The sequence below is a fragment of the Salmo salar genome, chromosome 15 (assembly GCF_965601325.2).
Source record: "Salmo salar chromosome 15, fSalSal1, whole genome shotgun sequence".
Taxonomy (NCBI): Eukaryota; Metazoa; Chordata; class Actinopteri; order Salmoniformes; family Salmonidae; genus Salmo; species Salmo salar.
This window is the reverse complement of record NC_138305.1, coordinates 9,331,592-9,358,920: the sequence shown is the minus strand read 5'-3', so window position 1 is coordinate 9,358,920 and position 27,329 is coordinate 9,331,592. Positions and strand designations below refer to the sequence as shown.

Sequence of the window (27,329 nt, the reverse complement as noted above, 5' to 3'; positions counted from 1 at the left end):
GTCGAGACCGAGGCTGCGTCTCTCACATGGATAGGCAGACCATTCCATGAAAATGGAGCTCTATAGGAGAAAGCTTAGAAATTCTAGGGACGGTAAGGAGGCCTGCGTCTTGTGAACGTAGCGTACGTGTAGGTATGTACGGCAGGACCAAATCAGAAAGATAGATAGGAGCAAGTCCATGTAATGCTTTGTAGGCTTGCCATAAAACCTTGAAATCAGCCCTAGCCTTAACAGGAAGCCAGTGTAGAGAGGCTAGCACTGGAGTTATATGATAAAATAATTTGGGGGTTCTAGTCAAGATTCTAGCAGCCGTGTTTAGCACTAACTGAAGTTTATTTAGTGCTTTATCCGGGTAGTCAGAGAGTAGAGCATTGCAGTAGTCTAATCTAGAAGTGACCAAAAACATGGATTCATTTTTATGCTTTTTTTGGGGGGACAAAGTTTCATTTTTTTGCAATGTTACGTAGATGGAAAAACAACGTTTTTAGTTAACCAAGTTACTGACTGACTAGGCTAATTCTTCATGTTTTTGGCGGTGATTCCAAGGGAGTTAAATCACTGGGAAAGTAGTACTGATTTAGGATCAGTTTTGCTTGGACCCTAGAGTTATTTTATACAAACTTTTATTTAACTAGGCAAGTCAGTTAAGAATAAATTCTTATTTACAATGACGGCCTACCCCGGCGACGCTGGGCCAATTGTGCGGAAGCAGGGGCCTTACCTGGGAGTACAGTAACAGTCTCTGTTATACTCGATGCTTATGAACTGACTATTCGTATATGAATTTTCATATCAATGACACACAAACAAAAGGGTTGATTTGTTCATCAACACGTGCAGCGATTGAAGGTACATAATGCATATATTTTAATCTCCCAATCAGGCCACTGCATGCTGTGACATGGGCTTATATTAGTTGTTTATAAGTAAATATTGCATTTGGTCATCCCCAAAATGTGTCTGTTGAACGTCTGTGGATAGCTGACAACAGGGTTACAGGTTTGTTGATGTGCTGCTCTGGAGTTCCATAACCCAGCAGACTCACCTGGGGACAGAGGGATGGACACATGTTAGATTTGATAAGTCTTGAAGACTTTTTTTTTTACAGGGAGGAGCGAGCATGAGATGGAGTGAGTACAGTAAATCCTGTTTAACCATAGGCCCTGGATAATATGCTGTCATCACACAAGCAGACTGCCATAGTGAAGGAGAGATCGCAGGTAGTGGGTCAGAAGGCTCTAGAAGTCCTTGGACCAGTCAGTCTCTGTAGCACCTGGAAAGAGATGGATGGAGGTAGTGGGTGTGCTTGAAAGAGCGCTCACCCTGACCTCCCACTGGCCCAGGGCCTCCTGCCTAACCCTCTAATCAGTCTCCACTGGCCCAGGGCCTCCTGGCTAACCCTCTAATCGGTCTCCACTGGCCCAGGGCCTCCTGGCTAACCCTCTAATCGGTCTCCACTGACCCAGGGCCTCCTGGCTAACCCTCTAATCGGTCTCCACTGACCCAGGGCCTCCTGCCGAACCCTCTAATCGGTCTCCACTGGCCCAGGGCCTCCTAGCTAACCCTCTAATCGGTCTCCACTGACCCAGGGCCTCCTAGCTAACCCTCTAATCGGTCTCCACTGACCCAGGGCCTCCTGGCTAACCCTCTAATCGGTCTCCACTGACCCAGGGCCTCCTGCCTAACCCTCTAATCGGTCTCCACTGACCCAGGGCCTCCTGCCTAACCCTCTAATCGGTCTCCACTGACCCAGGGCCTCCTAGCTAACCCTCTAATCGGTCTCCACTGACCCAGGGCCTCCTGCCGAACCCTCTAATCGGGCTCCACTGGCCCAGGGCCTCCTGGCTAGCCCTCTAATCGGTCTCCACTGGCCCAGGGCCTCCTGCCTAACCCTCTAATTGGTCTCTCTGACAGGAATTTACTCCAGGAGTAGAATGTTGTATGGGGCCTAGGGCTTCTCCACTCCTTATGAGTGTAGTATTAGCTCTTGAAATTGTATTTTAATTTTTTATTTAACTAGGCAGGTCTAATAACATTCTTATTTACAATGACCGCCAAACCCAGAGGACACTGGGCCGTCCTAAAGGACTCTCAATCACGTCCAGTTTTGATACAGCCTGGATAATGTAAAGGATACAATTATATCATGACTTACTGGCACAGAGTGCTTCATGTTCCTGCTGTTAGCACAGAGTGCTTCATGTTCCTGCTGATAGCAAGCCTCGACCTGGATGCCTGTAAATGACGTCAGAGCTGTCATCACTAGTTACCACAGCCACTTAGTCATACATCCCGCCTATTTCGACATTTTCTTTCTACTTAAAATGTGATTGAAAAAAACCCTAAGCCAAACCTTTTTAAATTAAGACCAAAAACATGTTCTTTTTCATGATTTTTTTTCTCTCGATTTGGCCCATTTTGACTTTGTGGCTGTGGTAACTAGTAACCCAACAGAGCTGATAACTTAAAAAAAAAAATGTAATATGCACAACATTTTGAGATAAAGGTTATGACAAATTACATGTCATTCATGTATATTTTATAGCTAAGCTATTATTCATATGAAGACACCACGTATAATTTCACTAACAATTGCCACCTCGACTTATTCCATCATGACATAAACGACAACATGTTCCTTTATTTGACTAGTTAGCCGCTAGTTTAGCCAGCTGTAGCCTGTGAGGCCGGGCTAATGTTACAGCCAAACTGCTTCAAATAGGGTGATTAGCCTAGCTAGCTAGCTAAATGATAACCATGTTAATTATAGTGTTAATTATAGTGTTAACTATTGCTTAATTCAGGATGTAGGTTTCACCTCCGAGTTACATCTGTAGGCATTAATCGCTAACGTGAGCTAGCTAGCATGCGTTGTTTCTGACATTTCACGATCCTGTTTACTTTACTTCGGCCAGATATTTAGCTACTGTAGCTAGCTAGGTAATAATGGTTTATGATAATTGCACTTAGATAATTATCTAACTTAGGCTAAAGTGTAAAAATGCAGCTGCTCTAGTTGGTTAGCTAGTTACCAAAGACACTCACCTTTTGGCTCCTTGCCATACTTCTCTGACCAACTAAACGTTACTAGTCCTTCTTGCCTAGTCCCGTCTATAGGTCTTCTAGGTTCAAAACGATACGTCTGTAGTCCGGTGCTTCATTGTCAAAAGAAACGCCCTCGCATACTACCATCTGGTGCAGTCAATGGCTCAGCGTTGCAATAGTATACACTTGATTCTACGTCAAGCCTGGACAACGTTATACTTTATATATATATATATAGTGCCCCTGCAGCCCAGAAGTGGATATAATCGATGATATCTCCAATTTACAATGTTGGATAAAAAAATAAAATTGACAGATCAGATTCGCACATGTGGACTACTCATTATTGTATGGGGGGGGGGGGGGGTGTTTAAAGTGAAACATGGCCGTTAACTCAGCAAAACCTTAGCCAGCTAACTTGTTTGTGTTATAGTCTCACTCGTCTCCGCCATCTCCTTGGAGCGTAGCGCTGTGACATTTGGATCTCCATGCCGTCCTATTCTGTCCCAGGTTGTGTAGGTCGTCAACCAGCAGGTCCGACCATCTGACTCTCCTCTTGAGAGTGGACAGTTGGGGACGGTGACTCCAGAGGTGTGATCTCCATTTGCCTACTGTCATAATCAGCTTATCTAGTTATTATTGTGCATGTAAACGTACTCAAATGTTTCCAGTTTCACTCTTGCCGGGCGAAAAGGGTGATTCACTTCTTGCCTTGCCATGGAAACTATGCTAGGCCTATTCTCGAAACTCCTACATTTTTTTTAAAATTCAAAGAACCCGTAGTGTGATTATCCATGTCTGATTGGTCATCTGTAGCCTATAGCCTGTACGTTGTCCCCGGATTTTGGGAGCGTTCCCTGCCGTTTCAGCTGGTCCGTATTCACTAGGAAGCAAACAGGCTGAAATGGCAAGGGACCTACCTCAATTTGTCCAATAAACAATTGTATTTTTTCCAGGGTGTGCACTAATGAATATGACCCGTTCAGTAGTCTTATTTAACCAGGCTATCAGCGTGCTGGCATTCCATGGACTAACGCAGATGGGCAGCTCCCTCCCTGGCTTGCTCGCTCCAGTCCCTCCCTGGCTTGCTCGCTCCAGTCCCTCCCTGGCTTGCTCGCTCCAGTCCCTCCCTGGCTTGCTCGCTCCAGTCCCTCCCTGGCTGGGCACTGGGGCACACTGCTGTATTTGTGACAAGCTAATAGCTAGTAGGCCATGTTGTTGTTCACTTCTCACAGAACCGCCCCAGTTCTTGCCCCACTGACTCAGTCGCCATGGTTTGACCAGGACTTTGTTGGCTGGCTAGGCTTCCTGGCTGTTTCATGACAAGCCAGCATGTTCACTACTCCACACAGAGCCATCCCAGTCCTTCCTTAGGCACTCGGTGGCGGTGAGCCGGGGACAGTTGGGACGATGAGCCAACATAAAGTGTGGTCTGTCGTCAACTCATCAGCAGACCTGGGTTCTGGATTATTTGACATTGTTCAGATACTTTTGCTGGGCTTGATTGATGGTGCAATGGAACCAATTGAATAATTTTGAACAGCCCAAACCACTCCCATTAGGCATTCCAGGCAGGCTGGGGCAAATGCTATGTTTTGAAATATGTCAAATACGGGTTGAACCCAACAGGTCCGTCTGGTTAACAGGCAAGCAGGAGCCAGAAACTCACCAGACAGAACTAATGGGGAAGGAAAAGAATCCCCACCCCCCCGTCTGTCTCCTTTCACTGTTTCCTTCCCTCCTTTCTTCTCTCCTCCGCCGAGTCCTCCAAGACAGTTAATTGTCATGGAAGTTCCTAACTTGTTTACGTAATGTTGTGCCTGGTGTGTGTGTGGTGTGTCTGATTCTTTGCCATGAACAGTCTGTTCGAACTTCCTGTGTTGCCATTGCAGGTCGGTGAGCCTGACAGGATGTAGGCTGGCAGAGAAAGCAGGACAAGAGACGCAACTGATCACCGTGGACGAGAAGCTGGTGAGTAATAGGCCACACACACACACACACACACACACACTTCCTGCTCAACGTGTCAATCTGTCACATGACAGTATCTCTCGTGCGACGGCATCCAACTCTGCTCTCACGGTGTCCCCACCTCTGTTTGTCACAACATCAGTTGTGTGTTAGTTAATTGCAGCTGTATGGCTCTTTAAAAAAAAATATTATATATATATATATATATTTATTTATTTATTTTTCACCTTTATTTAACCAGGTAGGCTAGTTGAGAACAAGTTCTCATTTACAACTGCGACCTGACCAAGATAAAGCATAGCAATTTGACACATGCAACAACAGAGTTACACATGGTATAAACAAAACATAGTCAATAATACAGTAGAACAAAAGAAAACAAAAAGTCTATATACAGTGAGTGCAAATGAGGTAAGTTAAGGCAATAAATAGGCCATGGTGGCGAAGTAATTACAATATAGCAATTAAACACTGGAATGGTAGATGTGCAGAAGATGAATGTGCAAGTAGAGATACTGGGGTGCAAAGGAGCAAGATAAATACAGTATGGGGATGGGCTATTTACAGATGGGCTATGTACAGGTGCAGTGATCTGTGAGCTGCTCTGACAGCTGGTGCTTAAATCTAGTGAGGGAGATATGAGTCTCCAGCTTCAGAGATTTTTGCAGTTCGTTCCAGTCATTGGCAGCAGAGAACTGGAAGGAAAGACGACCAAAGGAGGAATTGGCTTTGGGGGTGACCAGTGAGATATACCTGCTGGAGCGCGTGCTACGAGTGGGTGCTGCTATGGTGACCAGTGAGCTGAGATAAGGTGGGGCTTTACCTAGCAGAGACTTGTAGATAACCTGTAGCCAGTTGGTTTGGCGACGAGTATGAAGCGAGGGCCAAGCAACGAGAGCGTACAGGTCGCAATGGTGGGTAGTGTATGGGGCTTTGGTAACAAAACAGATGGCACTGTGATAGACTGCATCCAGTTTGTTGAGTAGAGTGTTGGAGGCTATTTTATAGATGACATCACCGAAGTCGAGGATCGGTAGGATGGTCAGTTTTACGAGGGTATGTTTGGCAGCATGAGTGAAGGATGCTTTGTTGCGATATAGGAAGCTGATTCTAGATTTATTTTTGGATTGGAGATGCTTAATGTGAGTCTGGAAGGAGAGTTTACAGTCTAACCAGACACCCAGGTAGTTGTCCACGTATTGTAAGTCAGAGTCGTCCAGAGTAGTGATGCTGGACGGGAGAGCAGGTGCGGGCAGTGATCGATTGAATAGCATGCATTTAGTTTTACTTGCGTTTAAGAGCAGTTGGAGGCCACGGAAGGAGAGTTGTATGGCATTGGAGCTCGTCTGGAGGTTAGTTAACATTGTGTCCAAAGTGGGGCCAGAAGTATACAGATGGGTGTCGTGAGCGTACAGGTGGATCAGAGAATCACCAGCAGCAAGAGCGACATCATTGATGTATACAGAGAAGAATCGTCCCGAGAATTGAACCCTGTGGCACCCCCATAGACTGCCAGAGGTCCGCACAACAGGCCCTCCGATTTGACACACTGAACTCTATCGGAGAAGTAGTTGGTAAACCAGGTGAGGCAATCATTTGAGAAACCAAGGCTGTCGAGTCTACCAATAAGAATGTGGTGATTGACAGAGTCGAAAGCCTTGGCCAGGTCGATGAATACGGCTGCACAGCAATGTCTCTTATCGATGGCGGTTATGATGACGTTTAGGACCTTGAGCGTGGCTGAGGTGCACCCGTGACCAGCTCTGGAACCAGATTGCATAGCGGAGAAGGTACGGTGGGATTCGAAATGGTCGGTAATCTGTTTTAACTTGGCTTTCGAAGGCCTTTAGAAAGACAGGGTAGGATAGATATAGATCTGTAGCAGTTTGGGTCAAGAGTGTCACCCCCTTTGAAGAGGGGGATGACCGCTGCAGCTTTCCAATCTTTGGGAATCTCAGACGATACGAGAGGCTGAACAGGCTAGTTATAGGGGTTGCAACAATTTCGGCAGATAATTTTAGAAAGAAAGCGTCCAGATTGTCTAGCCCAGCTGATTTGTATGGGTCCAGAGTTTGCCGCTCTTTCAGAACATCAGCTATCTGGATTTGGGTGAAGGAGAAATGGTGGGGGCATTGGCCGGTTGCTATGGTGGGTGCTGGGCAGTTGACCTGGGTAGGGGTAGCCAGGTGGAAAGCATGGCCAGCTGTAGAAAAATGCTTATTGAAATTCTCAAATATAGTGGATTTATCGGTGGTAACAGTATTTCCTAGCCTCAGAGCAGTGGGCAGCTGGGATTAGGTGCTCTTATTTTCCATGGACTTTAGTGTCCCAGAACTTTTTTGAGTTAGTACTACAGGATGCAAATTTCAGTTTGAAAAAGCTAGCCTTAGCTTTTCAAACTGCCTGTGTATATTTGTTCCTAACTTCCCTGAAAAGTTGCATATCGCGGGGGCTATTCGATGCTAATGCAGAACGCCACAGGATGTTTTTGTGCTGGTCAAGGGCAGACAGGTCTGGAGTGAACCAAGGACTATATCTATTCCTAGTTCTACTTTTTTTGAGTGGGGCATGCTTATTTAAGATGGTGAGGAAGGCACTTTTAAAGAATAGCCAGGCATCATCTACTGACGGGATGAAGTCAATGTCATTCCAGGATACCCCGTCAAGGTCGATTAGAAAGGCCTGCTCGCAGAAGTGTTTTAGGGAGCGTTTGACAGTGATGAGGGGTGGTCGTTTGGTCGCAGATGCAGGCAATGATCGCTGAGATCTTGATTGAAAACAGCAGAGGTTTATTTGGAGGGCGAGTTAGTTAGGATGATATCTATGAGGGTGCCCGTGTTCACGGATTTGGGGTTGTACCTGGTACGTTCATTGATAATTTGTGTCAGATTGAGGGCATCAAGTTTAGATTGTAGGATGGCCGGGGTGTTAAGCATGTCCCAGTTTAGGTCACCTAGTAGCACGAGCTCTGAAGATAGATGGGGGCAATCAATTCACATATGGTATCGAGGGCACAGCTGGGGGCAGAGGGTGGTCTATAGCAGGCGGCAACGGTGAGAGACTTGTTTTTAGAGAGGTGGATTTTTAAAAGTAGAAGTATTAGAAGGAATAAGGTGTCATAGGGAATAGTGTGTCATAGTGAATAGGGTGGTCTATAGCAAGCTGCAACAGTGAGACTTGTTTCTGGAAAAGTGAATTTTTAGAAGTAGAAGCTCAAATTGTTTGGGTACAGACTTGGATAGTAATACAGAACTCTGCAGGCTATCTTTGCAGTAGATTGCAACACCGCCCTCTTTGGCAGTTCTATCTTGGCGGAAAATGTTATAGTTAGCGATGGAGATTTCAGGTTTTTAGTGGTTTTCCTAAGCCAGGATTCAGACACGGCTAAGAGATGCGGGTTGGCAGAGTGTGCTAAAGCATTGAGTAAAACAAACTTAGGGAGTAGGCTTCTAATGTTAACATGCATGAAACCAAGACTTTTACGGTTAGAAGTCAACAAATGAAAGCACCTGGTGACTGGGATTGGAGCTAGGCACTGCAGGACCTGGATTAACCTCCACATCAACAGAGGAGAAGTAGGATAAGGGTACGGCTAAAGGCTATATGAACTGGCCGTCTAGCACGTTCGGAATAGAGAGTAAAAGGAGCAGGTTTCTGGCCACGATGGCACAGATTCAAGGCATAGTGTACAGACAAAGTTAAGGTAGGATGTGAGTACATTGGAGGTAAACCTAGGCATTGAGTAATGATGAGAGAGATATAGTCTCTAGAGACGTTTAAACCAGGTGATGTCATCGCATATGTAGGAGGTGGAACAACATTGTTGGTTAACCTCTATGGGCTAGGTGGGACGCTCAACAGCCAGTGTAATCCCGTGGCGCGTTATTCAAATTCCTCAAAAATGCAAAAACTTCAATTTCTCAAACATATGACTATTTTACACCATTTTAAAGACAAGACTCTCGTTAATCTAACCACACTGTCCGATTTCAAAAAGGCTTTACAACGAAAGCAAAACATTAGATTATGTCAGCAGAGTACCCAGCCAGAAATAATCAGACACCCATTTTTCAAGCTAGCATATAATGTCACATAAACCCAAACCACAGCTAAATGTAGCACTAACCTTTGATCTTCATCAGATGACAACCCTAGGACATTATGTTATACAATACATGCATGTTTTGTTCAATCAAGTTCATATTTATATCAAAAACCAGCTTTTTACATTAGCATGTGACTAGCATGTGACTAGCATTCCCACCGAACACTGCCGGTGAATTTACTAAATTACTCACGATAAACGTTCACAAAAAGCATAACAATTATTTTAAGAATTATAGATACAGAACTCCTCTATGCACTCGATATGTCCGATTTTAAAATAGCTTTTCGGTGAAAGCACATTTTGCAATATTCTCAGTAGATAGCCCGGCATCACAGGGCTAGCTATTTAGACACTCAGCAAGTTTAGCACTCACCAAAGTCAGATTTACTATAAGAAAAATGTTATTACCTTTGCTGTCTTCGTCAGAATGCACTCCCAGGACTTCTACTTCAATAACAAATGTTGGTTTGGTCCCAAATAATCCATTGTTATATCCAAATAGCGGCATTTTGTTCGTGCGTTCAAGACACTATCCGAAAGGGTAAATAAGGGTGACGAGCATGGCGCAATTCGTGACAAAAAAATTCTAAATATTCCATTACCGTACTTCGAAGCATGTCAACCGCTGTTTAAAATAAATTTTTATGCCATTTTTCTCATAAAAAAGCAATAATATTCCGACCGGGAATCTGCGTTTAGGTAAACAGACGAAAGAAAATAAAGCATGGGGTCGACTCGGGCACGCGCCTAAGCCCATAGTACTCTGATCGGCCACTTGCCAAACGCGATAATGTGTTTCAGCCAGAGGCTGCCTCGATATCGTTCAGCTTTTTCCCGGGCTCTGAGAGCCTATGGGAGCCGTAGGAAGTGTCACGTTATAGCAAAGATCCTCAGTCTTCAATAAAAAGAGCCAAGATGAAACACAACTTGTCAGACAGGCCACTTCCTGCATGGAATCTTCTCAGGTTTTGGCCTGCCATATGAGTTCTGTTATACACAGACACCATTCAAACAGTTTTAGAAACTTTAGGGTGTTTTCTATCCAAAGCCAATAATTATATGCATATTCTAGTTACTGGGCAGGAGTAGTAACCAGATTAAATCGCGTACGTTTTTTATCCGGCCGTGTCAATACTGCCCCCTAGCCCTAACAGGTTAAGGCATATTGAGCAGGGCTAGAGGCTCTACAGTGAAATAAGACAGTAATCACTAACCTGGACAGTAATGGACGAGGCATATTGATATTAGAGAGAGGCATGCGTAGCCAAGTGAACATATGGGTCCAGTGAGTGGTTGGGCTGACTGGGGACACGGCGATTAAGACAGTTAGCAGGCCGATGCTAACAAGCTAACAGTTAGTAGGCCAGGGCTAAACAAGCTAGCAGTTAGCAGACCGGGGCTGGCAAGCTAGCAGTTAGCAGACCGGGGCTGGCAAGCTAGCAGTTAGCAGACCGGGGCTGGCAAGCTAGCAGTTAGCAGACCGGGGCTGGCAAGCTAGCAGTTAGTAGACCGGGGCTGGCAAGCTAGCACTTAGCAGACCGGGGCTGGCAAGCTAGCCTTTGGGGGACGTCGCGATGGGGGTAAGTCTGTTTTTGCCTCTTCGTGCGGTGACGTCGATAGACCAGTCGTGGATTTAGTAGGGTTCAAAGTAGCTCTAGGTAGCTTGTAGGCCGCGGTTAGCAGAATGGGCCTTCAGCAGAAGTCGCGCCTGAGGGGCCTGTTAGAATCCTCAGGCAGATTATGTCGGTATTCCAGTTGTAGAGGATCGGCGGGGTTCCGTGCCCGGTACCGGCAGAAGGGGTCCGGATATTGTAGCCCAGGAGTGGGCTTCGGTGGTAGCACAGGAGCCCTGGCCAGGCTAGCTTCAGGCTAATTGGTGCTTTCTCCGGGATGGAAAATGCTAGCCAGGCGTAGTCACCCGGTTAGCTATAAATAATAATCGGTCCGTTATGCTCTGGTTTGAGTCACATTGTTCGAACTGGCGAGAGCTTTCCGAGCTAAAGGTTAGCTGACGACCGCTGTCTGCCCAATGGTTTTCTGACTGATAGCTGGTAGGTAGTTAGCTGGCTAGCTTCAGTTGAGGGATTCCAGATCCGAAGTAAATAGAAATACTTTAGGAAAGAAAAACAGATCCACACCACATTGGGTGATGCGGGTTGCAGGAGAGTATTTAGAAGTTGAGGTTTAGGAAAATATTTTTAAAAGATATGCGAAGAAAAAGATGTAAAAAGATATATATACAAGGGACACGACAGGACAAAGAGAAAGACGTCTCACTGCTACGCCATCTTGGCTCTACCCCACAAATGAGTGGAACAGATAAGTTGTTTTATAAATATAATTGTAAATGTCATCACACAGATTAGAAATATCACAGCCTGTTTGAACAGTCTCCTTTTTTTTTTTCCCCTGAAGGTTGTCTCTCCCAACATTAGATCATACAGAGCTCTCAAGTCAAAGGCTAATTTCATGTTTCTAGAAATCCAAGGTCTTCGCAGTCGTCCTTCTCATCTGTTGTATAACATAAACATTGATAAGCAGCCTTAGGCGTGCTTTGAACATACTGTACCAAGGCTGGCTGTGTTTATAAGAACATTTTATTTAGCACTGCAGGTGAAGTAATGAGGAGATAAGATGGGAGGTGGTGTAAGTGGATGGATGTTGTGGTCGTTGTGTCCTTCCCAGACCTGAGCTGGCCACTCTGGCACAGACGGACAAAGCCTTTGGCCGGCTCAGGGTCTGGCTACATCCAAATGGTACCTTGTTCCCTATGGGCCCTGGTCAAAGGTAGTACATTATATAAGGAATTGGGTACCATTAGAGAAGCAGCCTCTGTCTGTCTGTCTCTCCTCAGTCCTCACAGCAGGAGACACAGTGAAGAGAAAAGAGGACCAAAGAATGAATGGGGGACTCCAGCCACTTGCATTCATTCTCACGCAGAAGAAGGCGCTTCAGCATTGTGGGCCATAGAGATTTTCCATTGTGGTGGAGAGAGAAGCTTAAAGGGGCAATCCGCGTATAAAATGTTTTTCCCCCGACACGGTTTCAAATAAATAAATAAAAAAGCTGAGGGATGAGGCTGGAGAAATGTAACCACTCTCAAATTCATAGACAGACCTATGGATGCAAAGACTGACCATCGATGATATCAACATTATAGTTTCAACCATGTTTTGAGGCTATATAATGTTTACGTTTAATTTGTTTACAAACATTGGAATAAAACAAGCTTATATTTTGGGTTGTGACGGGGGATGCGACAGTTAAACAGATGCATCATGAGCTTAGTTCAAGTTATATTCCTTCGGAATCATTTGGTAGATTTCATTCATTTTAAAGGCAAGAAATTGTTGTAGAAACTGCAGATTGACCATTTTAATGCTCAGTCAGACTGGCCAGAGAGAGAGGACAGGAGGATATAATGGGATTGCCCAATCAGACATGAAAATGTTTACATTTGTCATTTAGCAGACGCTCTTATGCAGAGTGACTTAGTTAGTTCATTCATCTTACGATAGCTAGGTGGGACAACCACATATCACAGGCATAGTAACTACACCTTTCCTCAAAGTAGCTTATCAGCAAAGTCAGAACAAGAAATGCGGGGGGGGGTTAAAGTGCAAGTGTTTTGTTCTGTAAAGTTTTTAAATATCTATCTTGGGTGGGGGGGTGTCAAGGTAAAGAGGGGTATTATTTAAACACTTTGAAGAGGTAGAGTTTCAGATGTTTTCAGGAAGATGGCCAGGGACTCTTGCTGTCCTAGTTTCAGGGAGAAGCTGGTTCCACCATTGGGGTGCCAGGACAGAGAAGAGCTCTGATTGGGCTGAGCGGGAGCTGCCCTCCCGTAGGGGAGGGAGGGCCAAGAGACCAGAGGTGGCAGAACGGAGTGCTCGGTTTGGGGTGTTATCAAGAGTCACGCCAAGGTTCTTTGCACTGTCGGAGGGCGACACTGTGGAGTTGTCAACCGTGAGGGAGAGGTCTTTGAGCGGGCAGGTCTTCCCCGGGAGGAAGAGCAGCTCCGTGTTGTTGAACTTGAGGTGGTGGGCCGACATACAAGTTGAGATATCTGCCAGGTACGCAGAGATGCGTGTCGCCACCTGGGTGTCAGATTGAAGTAAGGAGAAAGGTAGTTGAGTGTCATCCTCATAGCAATGATAGGAGAGACCATGTGCAGCGGGTAGATCTAGGAGGATAAGAACAGAGTGGAGAGAGTCAGGTTTGGCAGTGCGGAGAGCCTCCGTGACACAGAGAAGAGCAGTCTTGGTTGAGTGACCCGTTTTTGAAACCTAACTGGTTAAGGTCAAGATCGTTCTGAGAGAGACTGCATGCTCAAGTGTTTTGGAAAGAAAAGAAAGGTCTCCAGAGATGGTCTGGAGGAGGGAATGGGGTAGAGCGGGCAGGTTGTCGGGCAGCCAGACCTCACTAGTCACAGGATTTCATCTGGAGAGAGTTTTTCATTTTGATTTATTGAACCTTTATAGGCTAGGCAAGTCCGTTAATAACACATTCTTATTTACAATGACGGCCTACCGGGGAATAGTGGGTTAACTGCCTTGTTCAGGGGGCAGAACGACAGATTTTTACCTTGTCAGCTCGGGGGATTCGATCTAGCAACCTTTCGGTTACAGGATGAGCGACCTTTCGGATGCAGTAAAGATGAGGTCAAGAGTATTGCCTTGTGAGTTGGAGGGGATTGAGAAACGGTGAGGTCAAGGACGGAACAGCGAGAGCTGGAAAGAAGTGAATCGTAGGCAGACGTCAGGAGGTTGAAGTTGCCGAGTACAAAGAGCGGTGAGCCATTATCAGAAAATGAGCTTTTTCAAGGTGTCAAGTTCATTGAGGAACTCTCTAAGGGCACCTGGTGGGCGATAGATGACAACAATGTTAAGCTTAAGTGGAGAAGTGATAGTGACAGCATGGAATTCAAAATGAGGAGATGGACAGGTGAGAGAGGGAGAAAAGAGAATATTCAGTTAGGAGAAATTAGTAGCACTGTGCCACCACCGTGACGACAAGATGCTCTTGGACTATGAGAGAAAACGTAGTCCGATTTTTAAAGAGAGAGCAGCTGGAGAAACAGTCTTCTCTAGGGTGTGATCCATGTCTCCTTCAGGGCCAAAAAGTCTAGGGAATGAAGGTCAGCATAGGCTGAGATGAACTCTGCGGTGTTAAACGCAGATCAGCAGTTCCCGAGCGCTGCCAGAGACCAGGAATTCCACATGGGTTGTGCGCTCAGGGTACACTAAATTATAAGGGTTCAGCCAAGGGGTGGGGAGCGTCTGTAAAGCCTACAGGGAGAGGAGCAAATAGGTTGCCAAACACACACCTAGTTGCCAAAGCGGCAAAAGATCAAAATGAGAATCTGTAAATAACTAGGTAAGATACTGAAGTGAGAGTGGGGAACCTTCCTCTCTTTCCTTCCTGCAACAACTCGGCAGAACTATCTTTGTTTTGGCGACAGTCTTTAGTTTTTCCAACGAGACCGTCACTGACACGACTGCTGCTTACAGCTGCCGCTGAGAAAACACTTTGCCAGTTGCCTAGCAGAGGAAGTGCACACCTCCCAGACAGACAGGAGGCTATATTCTATACTGGGACTGGCCCCACAGACAGACAGGAGGCTATATTCTATACTGGGACTGGCCCCACAGACAGACAGGAGGCTATATTCTATACTGGGACTGGCCCCACAGACAGACAGGAGGCTATATTCTATACTGGGACTGGCCCCACAGACAGACAGGAGGCTATACTCTATACTGGGACTGGCCCCACAGACAGACAGGAGGCTATATTCTATACTGGGACTGGCCCCACAGACAGACAGGAGGCTATATTCTATACTGGGACTGGCCCCACAGACAGACAGACAGACAGACAGACAGACAGACAGACAGACAGTCTGTCCCCACAGACAGACAGACAGTCTGTCCCCACAGACAGACAGACGGGAGGCCTTAATGGGACTGGTTAGACAGACAGACAGACAGACAGACAGACAGACAGACAGACAGACAGACAGACAGACAGACAGACAGACAGACAGACAGACAGACAGACAGACAGACAGACAGACAGACAGGAGACCATACTGGGACTGGCCCCACAGACAGACAGACAGGAGACCATACTGGGACTGGCCCCACAGACAGACAGACAGGAGGCCTTACTGGGACTGGTTAGACAGACAGACAGACAGGAGACTATACTGGGACTGGCCCCACAGACAGACAGACAGACAGGAGGCCTTACTGGGACTGGTTAGACAGACAGACAGGAGGCCTTACTGTTAGACAGACAGGAGGCTATAGTGGGACTGGTTAGACAGACAGACAGACAGACAGGAGGCTTTACTGGGACTGGTTAGACAGACAGGAGGCTTTACTGGGACTGGTTAGACAGACAGGAGGCTTTACTGGGACTGGTTAGACAGACAGGAGGCTTTACTGGGACTGGTTAGACAGACAGACAGACAGACAGGAGGCTTTACTGGGACTGGTTAGACAGACAGGAGGCTTTACTGGGACTGGTTAGACAGACAGACAGGAGGCCTTACTGTTAGACAGACAGGAGGCTATAGTGGGACTGGTTAGACAGACAGACAGACAGACAGGAGGCTTTACTGGGACTGGTTAGACAGACAGGAGGCTATAGTGGGACTGGTTAGACAGACAGACAGACAGACAGGAGGCTTTACTGGGACTGGTTAGACAGACAGGAGGCTTTACTGGGACTGGTTAGACAGACAGGAGGCCTAACTGGGACTGGTTAGACAGACAGGAGGCCTAACTGGGACTGGTTAGACAGACAGGAGGCCTTACTGGGACTGGTTAGACAGACAGGAGGCCTTACTGGGACTGGTTAATTGAACTGTTAATATAATGGAAATGTAATGATTATTATAACTCTATAGTTGGAATATAGTGGATAGCACTTTGAATTCGTTGTTTAACATGACAACGAATGAATAAACCAGGCAAGAATTATTAACAGGGTAGGAACCAAAAGTTTGTCAGTGTTTCCAGGTGACCCTAACTAGATGTTACATTACATTTATAGAGCGCTAGTGCAGAGCATCTCCTCACCAATATTGTTGCATCCATCTGACCCATGAAGAATGAACGGCAAGAAAAAGGTTCATGACCCCATGGTCGTGTAACTGCTCTCTCCTTCAGGGCGTGGGGCTTGGTGTGATTCGAGGCATGCAGTAGGAGAGGGACAGAAATTACTCAAGTAGCAAATGGAGTTTCTCACTATAAGAAGTGATCTATACTTCCCACCGGAGTGGCGTATCACATTTTAACAAACCAAACATTGAAATACCGTTATAGGTCAAGTTAAAGTCAAACCGGTTCCATTTCCCCCCCCCCCCCCCCCCCCCCTCCTCAAAAATCAGTTTAGGCAGAGGGAGGGAGAATTACCATCCTGCTCTCTGCCCCCTTGCCCTGCCCTCCCTTCCCCTGCTCTGCCCTACGCCGACCCACTTTTGTTAGTAATTACTGTTTGATTTAGCATGCTGTGGTACTCCAGGACCCGGCTGACAGGCTGGCCACTGATACACAGCTTGACATGAAATGTCTGCTCTCTCTACAAGCAGGCTGACTTGCCCTGCAGCCCCCTCTACTCAACCAGCTAGTACATTACAGACACTTGAGACAGGACTGGTCAGCTCAGCTAGGCGTAAAGGAGAGGCAGAAGCACTTTGCTTGATCTCTCTCTCTTTTTCTGTCTCTGTTAGCGAGCTAGCACCCTCCTCTCCCTTCTCCGTTCACATAAAGACAAACCAATGACCTTAAAGCGCTTGTGAAGCTTTGTTCCTAGTCTTCTAAAGTAAACTATGGTTTTATGGGAGAAGAGATGATTGTGGGAGGGGAGAGGATTGTGGGAGAATGTAACATTTGACTAGGTATTTAGGACATGGTCCTTCAGTTTCAGCTGGTTTGTTTGGCAGTGTCCTGTCTGTTCGGTGCCATTTTATCTCGTTATTTCATCCGGTTATCTTTTGAAGTGCCTTTGTCACATATTTATGGAGAGACTAGAGCTGATTTCTTCCCTTTTAACGTTGTCCATAAGACGATGATGAGGATTTTATTTACGTAGACAGCAGGTGAGGCGGTAGTGGTTAAAGTGTTGGGCCAGTAACCGAAACGTTGCAGTCGACAAGGTTAAATTGTCAATGTGCCCTTGAGCAAGGCACTTAACCCTAATTTGCTCCTGGTGTGCTGTATTACGATTGGTGACCTTGTAAAACAACACATTACACTGTACCTCTCATACTACTATGGCTGACCCTGTACAACAACACCCATCATACTACTATGGCTGACCCTGTACAACAACACCTATCATACTGCTATGACTGACCCTGTACAACAACACCCATCATACTACTATGGCTGACCCTGTACAACAACACCTATCATACTACTATGGCTGACCCTGTACAACAACACCCATCATACTACTATGGCTGACCCTGTACAACAACACCTATCATACTGCTATGACTGACCCTGTAAAACAACACCCATCATACTGCTATGGCTGACCCTGTACAACAACACCCATCATACTACTATGGCTGATCCTGTACAACAACACCTATCATACTGCTATGGCTGACCCTGTACAACAACACATATCATACTACTATGGCTGACCCTGTACAACAACACCTATCATACTACTATGGCTGACCCTGTACAACAACACCTATCATACTACTATGGCTGACCCTATAAAACAACACCTATCATACTGCTATGGCTGACCCTGTAAAACAACACCTATCATACTGCTATGACTGACCCTGTAAAACAACACCTATCATACTACTATGACTGACCCTGTAAAACAACACCCATCATACTACTATGGCTGACCCTGTACAACAACACCTATCATACTACTATGGCTGACCCTGTAAAACAACACCCATCATACTACTATGGCTGACCCTGTAAAACAACACCCATCATACTACTATGGCTGACCCTGTAAAACAACACCCATCATACTACTATGGCTGACCCTGTACAACAACACCTATCATACTACTATGGCTGACCCTGTACAACAACACCTATCATACTACTATGGCTGACCCTGTAAAACAACACCCATCATACTACTATGGCTGACCCTGTAAAACAACACCCATCATACTACTATGGCTGACCCTGTAAAACAACACCCATCATACTACTATGGCTGACCCTGTAAAACAACACCCATCATACTACTATGGCTGACCCTGTACAACAACACCTATCATACTACTATGGCTGACCCTATACAACAACACCTATCATACTACTATGGCTGACCCTGTACAACAACACCTATCATACTACTATGGCTGACCCTGTACAACAACACCTATCATACTACTATGGCTGACCCTGTACAACAACACCTATCATACTGCTATGACTGACCCTGTACAACAACACCTATCATACTACAATGACTGACCCTGTACAACAACACCTATCATACTACTATGGCTGACCCTGTACAACAACACCTATCATACTACTATGGCTGACCCTGTAAAACAACACCTATCATACTACTATGGCTGACCCTGTAAAACAACACCTATCACACTACTATGGCTGACCCTGTAAAACAACACCTATCATACTACTATGGCTGACCCTGTACAACAACACCTATCATACTACTATGGCCGACCCTGTACAACAACACCTATCATACTACTATGGCTGACCCTTAAAACAACACCTATCATACTACTATGGCTGACCCTGTACAACACCACCTATCATACTACTATGGCCGACCCTGTACAACAACACCTATCATACTACTATGGCCGACCCTGTACAACAACACCTATTATACTACTATGGCTGACCCTGTACAACAACACCTATCATACTGCTATGGCTGACCCTGTAAAACAACATCTATCATACTGCTATGGCTGACCCTGTACAACAACACCTATCATACTACTATGACTGACCCTGTAAAACAACACCTATCATACTGCTATGGCTGACCCTGTAAAACAACACCTATCATACTACTATGGCTGACCCTGTACAACAACACCTATCATACTGCTATGGCTGACCCTGTAAAACAACACCTATCATACTACTATGGCTGACCCTGTACAACAACACCTATCATACTACTATGGCTGACCCTGTAAAACAACACCTATCATACTACTATGGCTGACCCTTAAAACAACACCTATCATACTACTATGGCTGACCCTGTACAACACCACCTATCATACTACTATGGCTGACCCTTTAAAACAACTACCTATCCTCTGAATGTGACTTTAAAAAAAAAAAAATTGTCTGTGCTGCAGTATTTAAAAATCGTTGTTGAATTCTTGCCCCCTCCTTTTTAAATAGTTGTGGGTTATCAGTACTGACAGGAGGAGTAAAATGTCTCCCCCCATCTCAGTACTGACAGGAGGAGTAAAATGTCTCCCCCATCTCAGTAATTACAGGAGGAGTAAAATGTCTCCCCCCATCTCAGTACTGACAGGAGGAGTAAAATGTCTCCCCCATCTCAGTACTGACAGGAGGAGTAAAATGTCCCCCCCGATCTCAGTACTGACAGGAGGAGTAAAATGTCCCCGTCCCCCCATCTCAGTACTGACAGGAGGAGTAAAATGTCTCCCCCATCTCAGTACTGACAGGAGGAATAAAATGTCTCCCCCCATCTCAGTACTGACAGGAGGAGTAAAATGTCTCCCCCCATCTCAGTACTGACAGGAGGAGTAAAATGTCTCCCCCATCTCAGTACTGACAGGAGGAGTAAAATGTCTCCCCCCATCTCAGTACTGACAGGAGGAGTAAAATGTCTCCCCCATCTCAGTACTGACAGGAGGAGTAAAATGTCCCCCCCCATCTCAGTACTGACAGGAGGAGTAAAATGTCCCCCCCCATCTCAGTACTGACAGGAGTAAAATGTCCCCGTCCCCCCATCTCAGTACTGACAGGAGTAAAATGTCCCCGTCCCCCCATCTCAGTACTGACAGGAGTAAAATGTCCCCGTCCCCCCATCTCAGTACTGACAGGAGGAGTAAAATGTCCCCGTCCCCCCATCTCAGTACTGACAGGAGGAGTAAAATGTCCCCGTCCCCCCATCTCAGTACTGACAGGAGGAGTAAAATGTCTCCCCCCATCTCAGTACTGACAGGAGGAGTAAAATGTCTCCCCCCATCTCAGTACTGACAGGAGGAGTAAAATGTCTCCCCCCATCTCAGTACTGACAGGAGGAGTAAAATGTCTCCCCCATCTCAGTACTGACAGGAGGAGTAAAATTTCCCCCCCCCCACCATCTCAGTACTGACAGGAGGAGTAAAATGTCCCCCCCCCACCATCTCAGTACTGACAGGAGGAGTAAAATGTCCCCCCCCCCACCATCTCAGTACTGACAGGAGGAGTAAAATGTCCCCCCACCATCTCAGTACTGACAGGAGGAGTAAAATGTCTCCCCCATCTCAGTACTGACAGGAGGAGTAAAATGTCTCCCCCATCTCAGTACTGACAGGAGCAGTAAAATGTCTCCCCCATCTCAGTACTGACAGGAGGAGTAAAATGTCTCCCCCATCTCAGTACTGACAGGAGGAGTAAAATGTCTCCCCCATCTCAGTACTGACAGGAGGAGTACAATGTCTCCCCCATCTCAGTACTGACAGGAGGAGTAAAATGTCTCCCCATCTCAGTACTGATAGTAGGAGTGAAATGTGTCTGTCTGAACTGAGCAGAGCGTCTGTAGTCTGTAGCCTCTGGTGGTGCTGCTCTACTCACAACTTTAATTTTTTTGTTGATTTATGGCTCAAAACCTACCTTTTTAGCGGTGTCCACTCAGCAATGCGGTGTCCACAAGAAGGTGGGGTTTATTGCCCTGACCGTTAACCAAGTGTTATGTTTATACTAGCATGGTAAGAAGATGAAAATGTCCAGCCAAGTCTCAGAACTAAATGTCTCAGCCATGTCTCAGAACTAAATGTCTCAGCCATGTCTCAGAACTAAATGTCTCAGCCATGTCTCAGAACTAAATGTCTCAGCCATGTCTCAGAACTAAATGTCTCAGCCATGTCTCAGAACTAAATGTCTCAGAACTAAATGTCTCAGAACTAAATGTCTCAGAACTAAATGTCTCAGCCATGTCTCAGAACTAAATGTCTAGCCATGTCTCAGAACTTAATGAAGTGGAGGAGTCTGAGCTCTGAAGCCTCTCTGCAGTTATGAAGACTCTGACACAACGGTCTTCTCTCTCTGTGTGTGTGTGTGGCTCAGTTGGTAGAGCATGGTGTTTGCAACGCCAGGGTTGTGGGTTCGATTCCCACGGGGGACCAGTACGGGGGAAAAAATGTATGAAATGTATGCATTCACTACTGTAAGTCGCTCTGGATAAGAGCGGCTGCTAAATGACTAAAATGTAATGTAAATGTGTGACTGACAATGTGGACATAGAAGCGTGACTACCAGAGAGGAACACTGTCCTGTCCAGGGTATTTTTAGAGTGATGAGTTAAGATCTATGGTACCAGGGTTTGAATTCTCTAAGCCGGCCAGGGCCTGCCTAGCCTGCCTCGCTCGGGGGTAGGATGACATGAACTGGAGCATATTGCATTCATCCTCCTCCCTCTCGCTCTCTCTCTCTCCCTCTCTCCCTCTCTCTCTCTAGACATATCAAGTGTCTGTTTTGTCTGGTTGCCTCCTTGTAGTGTGTGTGTGTGGGAATCTACCGGCTGGTGTGTAGAGTAGCCTAGCAGGTCAGAGGAGAGGCCTCTTTGATGGGCCCCTAGACAAGAGGTTTTATGTATGCTCCACTAAATAAGGATTTCATTTAGTTAACACACTTCTTCTACACAGAGAGAGGAGTGTTGTCTGAGCTGTGAAGGGTTGAAGGAAATGACAGGCCGTGGCTCGCTGGAGCATACAGTCTGATCTGTGGAAAACAGGAAATCCGTTTTTCCTCTCCGTCTCCCCAACCCCTTGTCTGTGGTAATACTAGTCTCCCCTTGTCGGTGGTAATGCTAGTCTCCCCTTGTCGGTGGTAATGCTAGTCTCCCCTTGTCGGTGGTAATGCTAGTCTCCCCTTGTCGGTGGTAATGCTAGTCTCCCCTTGTCGGTGGTAATGCTAGTCTCCCCTTGTCGGTGGTAATGCTAGTCTCCCCTTGTCGGTGGTAATGCTAGTCTCCCCTTGTCGGTGGTAATGCTAGTCTCCCCTTGTCGGTGGTAATGCTAGTCTCCCCTTGTCGGTGGTAATGCTAGTCTCCCCTTGTCGGTGGTAATGCTAGTCTCCCCTTGTCGGTGGTAATGCTAGTCTCCCCTTGTCGGTGGTAATGCTAGTCACATAGCCAGGCTGTCTGTCTCCTGTCTTTGCAGGTTTTCTTTGGCTCTGTGATTTTGGCCCTTTTTTTTTTTTATTTTTTTTTTAGTTTGTTTGTAAAATCGGTCCATTCCACATGACTCAATGTAATTTTTAATTAAACAAATGCTTTCTCCTTCAGGATGTAATACTTGACTAGCTAGACGTTGTGGACTTATTTCAGCTGAGTCCTAACAATATAATGAAGTGACAATGAGTGTTGTTTTGGCATGTCTCCCCTAAATGGCCAGCCGGTGTTTTCAATCTACCTTTTGGGGTGAAGAAGACTATCTCAGCAGACTGTAACTGTATCTCGGTAACCGTCATAGTAACAGTTGTAGAGGGACACATATAAACAAAGTCTGTCATGTTTTCCGGGGCTGCAGGTAGTTGTGCCAGTAACCGAAAGGTCGTTAGTTCGAAACCCCTGAGCCGACAAGGTTGAGATCTGTCGACGTGCCCTTGAACAAGGTACTTAACCCTAATTGTTCCAGGGTTGTCGTTGATAATGGCTGACCGTGGCTGTGACCCCACTCTCCCAGGGTGTCTCAGGGGAAGTTGGGATATGTTAAAAAAAATTAAAATAATATTAAATAAATAAACATTTCCAATTCACACATAATACCCACATATATATGTATGTGTGTGTGTGTGTGTGTGTGTGTGTGTGTGTGTGTGTGTGTGTGTGTGTGTGTGTGTGTGTGTGTGTGTGTGTGTGTGTGTGTGTGTGTGTAACAGGACAAAGCTTATCACCCACCAAATGATGAGTTATTATACATGATGTCCTGGCCAGTCGGATGTTGAACGGACACTGTCGGTATGGTAACCGGAGAACTAAGACGATCCATAAACACCAGCTGCTCCTCACCCTCCCGCCCTTTAAAAACCCCACACACACACGCGCAAGCGCACAGTATCCGTTGCTATTAGTGACGGACGCCATCTACATCCAGTCCATAATTAGCACGAGCCTCCTCTTTTACACTTCAAAGCTGAACCCTACCCGACAGGGTGAGAAGTGAGGCCAGCTGCCTGGTTTGAACTGAGGGATACCCACACTCCCTCTGGAGGTTAAGGGGGGGGCATATTTCTCCTCTCAGCCCAAGGCGGTTCACTGTGATCGGCCTTGTTTTGGCTGACCTGCTTGACCTCCTTGGAGCTGCTGAGTTTTGTGGTAGTAGTGATTTGGCATATGGAGTCCGGTCTGGTCGTACACATGTGGAGCTATAGTGTATCCTGTCCGTGGGCCTCTCAGTCAGTACGTTTGTCACCGGGTCTACGGCCTGACAAACCAGCCCCCCCCAGCCATAACATCCTGCTATCCGCCACCTTGAAGAGTCTGTTATATAGACGAGCTCCCTGCAGGCTATAGTATCTATATCTATATATAATACTGGTTTCCCCATCACTGAGGATCAGTCTATACAGTGAGGGGAAAAAAGTATTTGATCCCCTGCTGATTTTGTACTTTTGCCCACTGACAAAAATGATCAGTCTATATTTTTAATGGTAGGTTTATTTGAACAGTGAGAGACAGAATAACAACAAAAAAATGCAGAGAAACGCATGTCAAAAATTTTATAAATTGATTTGCATTTTAATGAGGGAAATAAGTATTTGACCCCTCTGCAAAACATGACTTAGTACTTGGTGGCAAAACCCTTGTTAGCAATCAGAGGTCAGACATTTCTTGTAGTTGGCCACCAGGTTTGCACACATCTCAGCAAGGATTTTTGTCCCACACCTCTTTGCCGATCTTCTCCAATTCATTAAGGTTTCGAGGCTGACGTTTGGCAACTCGAACCTTCAGCTCCCTCCACAGATTTTCTACGGGATTAAGGTCTGGAGACTGGCTTCTTCTTGAGCCAGGCCTTTGTTGCCTTGGCCGTGTGTTTTGGGTCATTGTCATGCTGGAATACCCATCCACGACCCATTTTCAATGCCCTGGCTGAGGGAAGGAGGTTCTCACCCAAGATTTGACGGTACATGGCCCCGTCCATCGTCCCTTTGATGCGGTGAAGTTGTCCTGTCCCCTTTGCAGAAAAACACCCCCAAAGCATAATGTTTCCACCTCCATGTTTGACGGTGGAGATGGTGTTCTTGGGGTCATAGGCAGCATTCCTCCTCCTCCAAACACGGCGAGTTGAGTTGATGTCAAAGAGCTCCATTTTGGTCTCATCTGACCACAACACTTTCACCCAGTTGTCCTCTGAATCATTCAGATGTTCATTGGCAAACTTCAGACGGGCATGTATATGTGCTTTCTTGAGCAGGGGGACCTTGCGGGCGCTGCAGGATTTCAGTCCTTCAAGGTGTAGTGTGTTACCAATTGTTTTCTTGGTGACTATGGTCCCAGCTGCCTTGAGATCATTGACAAGATCCTCCCGTATAGTTCTGGGCTGATTCCTCACCGTTCTCATGATCATTGCAACTCCACAAGGTGAGATTTACATTTACGTCATTTAGCAGACGCTCTTATCCAGAGCGACTTACAAATTGGTGCATTCACCTTAAGATATCCAGTGGAACAACCACTTTACAATAGTACATCTATATCTTTTTTTTTGGGTGGGGGGGGGGTTAGAAGGATTACTATATCCTATCCCAGGTATTCCTTAAAGAGGTGGGGTTTCAGGTGTCTCCGGAAGGTGGTGATTGACTCCGCTGTCCTGGCGTCGTGAGGGAGCTTGTTCCACCATTGGGGTGCCAGAGCAGCGAACAGTTTTGACTGGGCTGAGCGGGAACTGTGCTTCCGCAGAGGTAGGGGGGCCAGCAGGCCAGAGGTGGATGAACGCAGTGCCCTTGTTTGGGTGTAGGGCCTGATCAGAGCCTGAAGGTACGGAGGTGCCGTTCCCCTCACAGCTCCGTAGGCAAGCACCATGGTCTTGTAGCAGATGTGAACTTCAACTGGAAGCCAGTGGAGTGTGCGGAGGAGCGGGGTGACGTGAGAGAACTTGGGAAGGTTGAACACCAGACGGGCTGCGGCGTTCTAGATGAGTTGTAGGGGTTTAATGGCACAGGCAGGGAGCCCCGCCAACAGGGAGTTGCAGTAATCCAGACGGGAGATGACAAGTGCCTGGATTAGGACCTGCGCCGCTTCCTGTGTAAGGCAGGGTCATACTCTGCGAATGTTGTATAGCATGAACCTACAGGATTGGGTCACCGCCTTGATGTTAGCGGAGAACGACAGGGTGTTGTCCAGGGTCACGCCGAGGCTCTAAGCACTCTGGGAGGAGGACACAATGGAGTTGTCCACCGTGATGGCGAGATCATGGAAAGGGCAGTCTTTCCCTGGGAGGAAGAGCAGCTCCATCTTGCCGAGGTTCAGCTTGAGGTGGTGATCCGTCATTCACACTGATATGTCTTGCATGGAGCACCAGGCCGAGGGAGATTGACAGTTCTTTTGTGTTTCTTCCATTTGTGAATAATCGCACCAACTGTTGTCACCTTCTCACCAAGCTGCTTGGCGATGGTCTTGTAGCCCATTCCAGCCTTGTGTAGGTCTACAATCTTGTCCCTGACATCCTTGGAGAGCTCTTTGGTCTTGGCCATGGTGGAGAGTTTGGAATCTGATTGATTGATTGCTTCTGTGGACAGGTGTCTTTTATACAGGTAACAAACTGAGATTAGGAGCACTCCCATTTAACCTCTTACATCTAGATGTTCCGCTAGCAGAACACCGCTCCAATATCCAATGATGGGGCGTGGCGCGAATTACAAACACCTCAGAAATCCAAAAACTTCAATTTTTCAAACATATGACTATTTTACACCATTTTAAAGACAAGACTTTCCTTTATCTTTCCTTTATCATCAGATGACACTCCTAGGACATTGTTATACAATACATGCATGTTTTGTTCAATCAAGTTCATATTTATATCAAAAACCAGCTTTTTACATTAGCATGTGACGTTCAGAACTAGCATACCCACCGAACACTTCCGGTGAATTTACTAAATTACTCACGATAAACGTTCGCAAAAAACATAACAATTATTTTAAGAATTATAGATACAGAACTCCTTTATGCAATTGCGGTGTCAGATTTTAAAATAGCTTTTCGGTGAAAGCACATTTTGCAATATTCTGAGTAGATAGCCCGGCCATCATGGCTAGCTATTTTGACACCCACCAAGTTTGGCACTCACCAAACTCAGATTTACTATAAGACAAATTGGATTATCTTTGCTGTTCTTCGTCAGAATGCACTCCCAGGACTTCTAGTTTACACCCAATGTTGTTTTGGTTCCAAATAATCCATAGTTATATCCAAATAGCGGTGTTTTGTTCTTGCGTTCAAGACACTATCCGAAGGGTGACGCGCCGGCGTGTATCGTGACAAAACATTTCTAAATATTCCATTACCGTACTTCGAAGCATGTCAAACGCTGTTTAAAATCAATTTTTATGCGATTTTTCTCGTAAAATAGCCATAATATTCCGACCGGGAGACGTCGTTTTCGTTCAAAGACTGAAAATGTAAAATGGACTCTTCACGTGCACGCGCGCACCCGTTTCATTGTTCTCAGATCGACCACTATCCAAATGCGCTACTGTTTTTCAGCCAGGGACTGCAGAGTCATCATTCCCCGTTCTGGTGCTTTCTGAGAGCCTATGGGAGCCTTAGGAAATGTCACGTTACAGCAGAGATCCTCTATTTTCCATAAAGAGGCTATAGAAGGCCAAGAAATAGTCAGAGGGCACTTCCTGTATGCAATCTTCTCAGGTTTTGGCCTGCCATATGAGTTCTGTTATACTCACAGACACCATTCAAACAGTTTTAGAAACTTTAGGGTGTTTTCTATCCAAATCAAACAATTATATGCATA

At 46.1% G+C, this 27,329-nt stretch overlaps 1 protein-coding gene across 1 annotated transcript in view; it reads left to right on the top strand.

Moving 5' to 3' along the window:
- The window catches only part of ndufs4 (NADH:ubiquinone oxidoreductase subunit S4), a 44,551-nt gene that overhangs the window by 4,878 nt on the left and 12,344 nt on the right, over positions 1 to 27,329 (top strand). The window contains exon 2 of the mRNA XM_014143510.3: positions 4,938 to 5,016. Coding sequence (XP_013998985.1) covers positions 4,938 to 5,016 — 79 coding nt within the window. The remainder of the gene's footprint in view (positions 1 to 4,937; positions 5,017 to 27,329) is intronic.